At 37.8% G+C, this 7,500-nt stretch overlaps 1 protein-coding gene across 1 annotated transcript in view; it reads right to left on the bottom strand.

Annotated features, from left to right (window-relative positions):
- LOC138017083 (arylsulfatase B-like) overlaps nt 1-1,312 on the bottom strand; it is a 52,689-nt gene extending 51,377 nt beyond the window's left edge. Inside the window, exon 1 of the mRNA XM_068864282.1 lies at nt 994-1,312. Within this exon, the coding sequence (XP_068720383.1) occupies nt 994-1,306 (313 nt within the window). The 5' untranslated portion in view covers nt 1,307-1,312. The remainder of the gene's footprint in view (nt 1-993) is intronic.
- Nucleotides 1,313-7,500: the final 6,188 nt, after the last annotated feature.

Genomic DNA, 7,500 nt, shown 5'->3' with positions numbered 1-7,500 from the left:
AGGTAAGCTACCTTTGTCTAATTCTCTATTATAATAAAGATTATCAATCACATCATTCCGCACGTTACAGCATGTAGCAGACTCAAAACGTCCCTTATAGATCGAGAATTGTGCTCTTTTAAGTAGCCTATTTCACACTGACTTTGACTTTGATTTGCTTCCTCAATAATGTCTATTAGCTCTCGTATCTTCGTGGGCAAAACCAGATGTTGTTCGTAAAAAGTTAAGGTTCGTACAAAGTGTGCATGTCGTTTAGACCAAACGTTAACCTTGTTTGAACAATGATGTCAACGTTCTTTGCACAAAGTTGACTTTGTTTGTTCAAAGTTTTGAACAAAGAAAGAAGAAAATTGACAACTTGATTTTGATATAAAAACCGCATTATAGAAACCAACCGGTTCTTTGCGTATTCAAAACTTTTTACTCTGGAGAGCGGATTAAAAAACTTGCGGATTCGCATGATACGTGTGAAAGTAAGGCGAATCGGCGAAGAAAACGTTTCGGATTTAAAAATATCCGGAAACGTGTGGGCAACACCCAGTCAACAATCTCGTGAAAAAATAAAACAATAATAATCAGAGTTTTTCCCGACTTCAATAGTCGAAATTTCTAAACTAAAAGCGCAATTTACTAAAACTAAAACCTCCAGGTGTGCCTTGGAAGCAGCAGTTGCGTGACACACATGGGGTCTGGTGAAATGAATACATTTTTCAAAGAATAACTTCAATAAGGCGGTTGACGAAGAAAATATTAAATAATGTTACGTTATTCATACTGCAGACTAAAAACACATTAAACAACACTAAATTCTCAACGAAAACAAAAAGATATGCTGAGATGTTTGTGGCTATTTAAATTTTATAATGTGCCTGTACCTGTCTGTACTTGTCGCCGTGTCGCGCTCGTGTTACAGGTAAAAATTAAACCTGCCTCCCGTTTTATTTTCTGCGAGTTTTACTTTTGTTACATCGTTTCTTCTAGTGATAAACTCACCAGTATGAATTGGATACATCCCTGTCAGCAAAGCGCTCCTCGTTGGGGAGCAAAGCGGCATAACGTAATAGTTGTCTAGAATGACTCCATCTGCAGCCAGTTTGTCAATGTTCGGAGTTTGGATTTTTGAACCGTGGAAGCCAACGTCACTCCAACCGAGATCATCCGCGAGTATAAACAAAACATGAGGTGCCTTACTAGCTCTGTTTGCTAGAGCAACATTAAAAAACAGCGCTATCAAACCGCAGAGAGCAGACATTATGCGAAACATAGTTACAAATCTGTCTCGTGACAGGAGCAGGCTACCCCACATGGGGCCCTGTAAAATGCCGAAAAGGGTATCATGCCGAAAAGGGTACAGACGCATAAATTATGCTATTAAGCAACACTCACGTCATCAGATCAGCTTTGCGAGAGAAACGTGAGTAAGTTGTCATGACCTTTGGGCTGTGAATGATATCGCTATATTTTGTACAATGCGTATTGCAAAGAAAGAACATAATTTGAGCAACATTTGCAACAACGAGCTGTCCTGTTAGTCAAAAGACTAAAGCATAACTGGAAGAAATTGAAACAATTTTTGATTCTATTTCTATGGCCTTGGTTTGTGGAGAAAAAAAATAAACGTGCCTGGATGCCCTGCATACAGAATTGGAACTTTTTACTTTTTGGCCAACGTTGTTCATTAATTTTGATAATTGAAAAAGGAATACAAATCTGGGTAGTATTTTCACAAAGCTAGATACCTGGTAGTCCTAAATAGATTTAGTGATAGCCCTCGTTTGAATGATTACCTGTAAGCATGATACAGTATGAAAAAAGGAGCGCCCGTTAAGAGACTTTTAAAACCCTTTTTAATAGTAATCTGTCACTACCACGCTGAGCCAGAATTTTGTAAACAGTCGAGAACCTTGTGTGCACGGGCTCGGAAAAATCGTTCCCTGCACTGAATAGCTTTGTGTTTTTAAAGGAAGATATGTTTTTTCTAAGAGCAATGAAATAAGATATTTGTTGAAAATTATCTTTCTTGCAGTTGGTTGTCGAGTGTTTTGAACTAAAATATATACCAGCGACCAGATCAAAAAGATCTTAGCGGCTTAATTAAAAGGAAAACGCAATTAGGATACTAGTCAGAGTCAAGGAAAGCAACGCAATGTCATAAATAGCTTATTCGAGCAGGTTAAGAAAGAGGCAGCCAAAGGCTGTTGTGGACCTACTTACAAAGAATTTTGAATACAAAGGGAGGCAAATAAGGCAAGCTTAAAAATACTTAAAGTAGACAAAATGTTCACAATTCATTCGTGTAAGTTAAGCTCAAAATAATTTTAAAGATAGGTAATTTCCTGGGATTTCTTTGTAATAATGGCAACTCCTCTATAAACTGAAAAGGGCCCAAAAAGAACTCATAACTCGTAACTTTATTTATACTCGAATCAATATTGGAGCTTGTTAGGCTCCTAGCATATACAGCTAATGTGTCGAGTGAGAAGTAAAAGTATTTGAGTCAAAAATCGGCTAAAGAATAAGCGGAGAATTTACACATTAGCTGTCGGGAACATTTTAATTTGAAAGACTATTCTGACAATCCTTCCTTTACTTACTTTCACTTCGTATCCAGTATTATTTTCGAAGACTCCCAATGTTGTGCAAAACTTAACGTTTTAGTGGGAAATTATTGTGTAACCTTGCAACGTTGAATAGGGAGGGAGGGGCCATATAAGTGAACGTCAAACTATTTCTTTTGCCCATTAAAAGAAGCGGGTTGAAATACAGCTGGTGCGGTTCATTTACATAACCTTCCCAACTACTAGGCTTTTGTCTATGATTGTAGCTCTTTAATTCGTTATCTTGTGGAGGACGTGGTTTCCTCCCCTCTCAGCAGAACGGCCAGCATGTCGTTTGCATCACCATCGCAAGGCCAAGGGACGTCAGCAAAGGAAATGAAATTTTTAGACCCGATAAAACACGTGCTGTGAGTTTTTTGAACGCCTTAAAAACATTCCACAAAGAACGTGTCCCTCTGGACTTAAAACAATGGTTCAAATGGGCCATTTCCGAGTTCCTGTTAGTCTCGGTTTCGAAGTGAGTCTTGGTGCTCAGCTATTGTAAGTGAAATGAGTTTGATTTGCATAAGAATACGCAACGCATTTACATTTGAATGGTTGTGCACAAGGACTCGCTTTGAAACTGAGGCATACAGCAACTCGGAAATGGGCTAGTGCGAGAGGTGAATATTAGCATACAAGAAAAACAAGCCATGCCTCATTAGTATTCTTTATATTAAGAATACTAACGCGATCACGGCGCGCGTACTATCTGAGAGACACAATAAAACTATAAAATCTATTGACTCCATCTCCAACAGTCTTCGTTATTTGGGTTCCTGATTTGACTCCAACATGTTCACGTTGCCAAGAGATGTATCAAGGCTTTGTGTGGGTTGTATAAAATCCGCCAAAGTAGAAAATTCCTCAGACCTGAGTTAACGCACACAACTCGTCTGCCTTATTTCACATCCATTTGCCTTCTAGATGTATTTCGTGTACAGTTTAAGGTGGCTCAAACCAGTTTCAACACTTTCAAGAGACCTTGTTATTAGAAGGATTGATAAAGCAACACTTTATCATTAACAGCAATGTTGTAGTACCATGTGAAACATTAATTATTGCTGAAAAAGATGCAGTCATTCTTGTAACGTAACAAGTTACCATGGTAACAGGAAAGCCTTGCCAAAAAAACACCCTATTTTTGTCTTTAGTTGCTCATATCTGACAAACGAGCTCGGTGACCCCAATTTTTCATTGCACAAAAGTGACCCGCAGGCCAAGATGAAACTCTCTGCAAAAGTTTAAAAAATTCTGTGAAGCGGATTCAGAGCTATCTTAAACTTTCAATTATTTAAGGTGGCTCTGAATCTGCTTCACAGAATTTTTTCAACTTTACACAAAGTTTCATTCTGGCATGCTGGTTACATATCACAAATAAAAAATGGGGGTCGCCCAGTTCGTTTTTGAGATATGAGCAGCTAACGCCAAAATAAGGGGTGATTTGCAGGGCCTTCCTGTTGCCAAGGTAACTTTTTACGTCACAAAAATGACCGAATCTTTTTCAGCAATAACTGGTGTTTGACATGGTGCCATAACATTGCTGTGAAGTGATGAAATGTTGTAGTGTCAGTCCTTCTAATAAGAACGTTTCCGTCAAATGTTGAAATTGGTTTGAGCCACCTTAAAGTCCTTCTTTCAGTCTATTAACAATCAAGCTTAATCAATCGATCAATCAATCATTGATTTGATATATTTAAGCGCTCCGGTTACTACATTCCATTTTAGCTTATCGCCTACCGTGTTTTCCTATCGGGGTTTTCCTTTAATTTGTGCCGAGACTTTGATCCCGGACGAATGTTACTCTTTATTAATCAAGGTTAAAAACACACCTTTTAAAGTTTGGATATCGTTTGTTATGAAGTTATTTTTCATCAGTTCAATTCGCTCTGATGTATTAATTTTGATTATTGTGAATACGCGAGGCCATATAACAAACTGCCCTAAACGCGCCTTTTTGCGAGCCAGACGGTAAATGGGCAGGGCTGCAAATGCATTTCCCGCCGTAATTCTGATTGGCTGTAGACTATTAGTTTTTAAATATAAACTATCCTTTTGCTTATTGTTAACAGTCTTTTAAAAAATAGATCATATCTGAGTTTTATTGTAACGAAAAATAAATTTTCTTTGACTCTTCATTAGCTGATCATATTGTAGCAACAACTTTTCATATCATTGTTCCATGTTACATGTCTGACAAAAAAAACAATGAATTTGTGCGATTTGGCCTTTATTATTGATAATAATGATAAACACACTAATTTTGTAGGGCATATAGCTTATTTTTGTCCCCAGTAGCATCATTTACACGGCCTCGCTCCGCAGAAATGATGCTACTCGGGAAACAAATAAACTATTTGCCCTCCAAAAGTCATGTGGTTGCCCTATTATCTACTGTAAAGCACTTTATAAAACTCATTAATAATTCATAACGGGAAAAAAAAAAAGAAATGTTTTACTAATCAATATCTATATATCTGGTACAGATTTCTCTGCCGCTCATATTGTACATATTACTTAGAGTATTGTATAATTTTAGTGCTATATAAATTGAGATATTGTTAGAGCGGTTTTCAATTGAGTGTCGAAAGTAATTAGCGAATTGCTTTGGTTTTGCATTACTTCACTCAGTGATTGGTTCAAAGTTCTCGTGCCACTTTTTTTAACCAATCAGAAGTGAAACCAAAACCAATCATAGTCTCATTTGAGGTTACTTCTTTCTCTTGTTGTTCTAAAACTGTCCTTAGGATACGCACTGTTCCCAACATGGTAGTTTTTCGCACTCCACTAATATTTACATCAACTTGTAACTTTTCCAACCATGTTTTAAACTTTTTTGTCACAGAGCCAAGTGCACCAATCACAGCCGGAACCACATTTACCGATCTCATCTGCCGGATCCTACCAATTTCTCTTTTCAGGTCCTGATATTTCTCTACTATTTCAATTTCCATCTCGCTACATCTAACATCTAACATTTACACGCCTTGGAGTTTTCGCAATGTCTGCAAGGGATTGCCGCATCAACTAACCCAACAAAGATTTGAAAGAACGTGACAGACCTGTACGGTCTCCCTTTTGTAGGTTTGTGGTTACAGATAAGTCAGGTACCTTCAATTCACAGTTTTGCTTTAACGATCATGTCCTTGAGAGAATTACCCCTCTTGTATGATATTACAGGAGGTTCTTGAATAGGCTTTGACAGCAATCACTGGTTTTGAATAAAACTCCAGTTGGGCGCCACCATTGCTTGAAGATTTGACAATGCTAAGTTGTATGTTCTGACAAATGGTGGAATTTTCTCCGTGGCTTGTTCTTTAAGTGCCGACTCTCTTCTAGTGCTGATCTAGCACCCTTTTCGGCACGCCTTAAATTATACTTAAATTTGTTCACTTTTTCTATAATTCCAATTACTTTGAATTGTGTTACATCAGTGCTGCCCTCGTACCCTTTTCGGCACGCCTTAAATTACGCTCTCGTTTATCCACCTTTCCTATAATTCCATTTACTTTGAGTTGTGTTACATCAGTGCTAGTCTCGTACCCTTTTCGGCACACCTTAAATTACGCTCTCGTTTGTCCACCTTTTCTATAATCCTTTAACTTTGAGTTGTGTCAGATCAGTGCTAGTCTCGTACCCTTTTCGGCACGCCTTAAATTGCGCTCTCCTTTCTCCACCTTTTCTACAATTCCCTTTACTTTGAGTTGTGTTACATCAGTGTTAGTCTCGTACTCTTTTCGGCACGCCTTAAATTACGCTCTCGTTTTTCCAATTTTTTTGTAATTCCATTTACTTTGAGTTTTGTTACATCAGTGCTAGTCTCGCACCCTTTTCGGCACGCATTAACGTACGCTCTTTTTTCTCTAATATGTCTGTAACTTTATTTCTTTTGAGTTGTGTTACATAATTGCCAGTCTCGCACCCTTTTCGGCACACATTAACTTACGCTCTTTTTTCTCTAATATGTCTGTAATTTTATTTCTTTTGAGTTGTGTTACATAATTGCCAGTCTCGTACCTTTTTCGGCACCCTTCAAAAAAAGCTCTCATTTCTCTAATTTTGCTATTATTCTATTTACTTTGAATTGTGTTACATCAGTGCTACCCTCGGTAGTCTTGCACCCTTTTCGGCACGCCTTTATAACATACGCTCTCATTTCTCAATTTTTTCTATAATTCCATTGACTTTGCGTGTGTTTACAAGATTGCCAGTCTCGTACCTTTTTCGGCACGCCTCAAAAAACGCTCTCATTTTTCTAAATTTTTTCTGTGTTACATCAGTGCTAGTCTCGCACCCTTTTCGGCACGCCTTAAATTACGGTCTCATTTGTGCAATTTGTCTATAATTCCATTTATTTTGAGTTGTGTTACATGATTGCCAGTCTCGTACCTTTCTCGGCACGCCTCAAAAAACGCTGTCATTTCTCCAATTTTTCTCTTATTCCATTTCCTTTGAATTGTGCTACATCAGTCCCAGTCTCGCACCCTTTTCGGCACGCCTTAACATACGCTCTTTTTTCTGTGATATGTCTGTAATTTTATTTCTTTTGAGTTGTGTTACATGATTGCCAGTCTCGTACCTTTTTCAGCACGCCTCGAAAAACGCTTTCATTTCTCTAATTTTTCTGTTATTCCATTTACTTTGAATTGTGTTACATCAGTGCTTGTCTCACGCGTTTTTCAGCGCGCATTAAAGTACGCTCTCATTTCTCCAATTTATTAGTATATCATTTAGTTTTTGTTGTGTATTCCATTGGGTTTCCGTTGTGTAACACTATTACTTGTGTCACCCAGATTTCGAAACGCTGTTAAAGGCTAGTCATTTGAAGGTCATAGTTTTAATTAATTCTGACTTTTTCGGAATTTCCCTATGTGGTTGCTGACTAGTTCTTCGTTAGTAAGAT

Source organism: Montipora capricornis, chromosome 9, assembly GCF_036669925.1.
Source record: "Montipora capricornis isolate CH-2021 chromosome 9, ASM3666992v2, whole genome shotgun sequence".
Classification (NCBI taxonomy): Eukaryota; Metazoa; Cnidaria; class Anthozoa; order Scleractinia; family Acroporidae; genus Montipora; species Montipora capricornis.
Note: the sequence above shows the minus strand (reverse complement) of the source record. Positions and strands in the feature narration are given on the sequence as shown.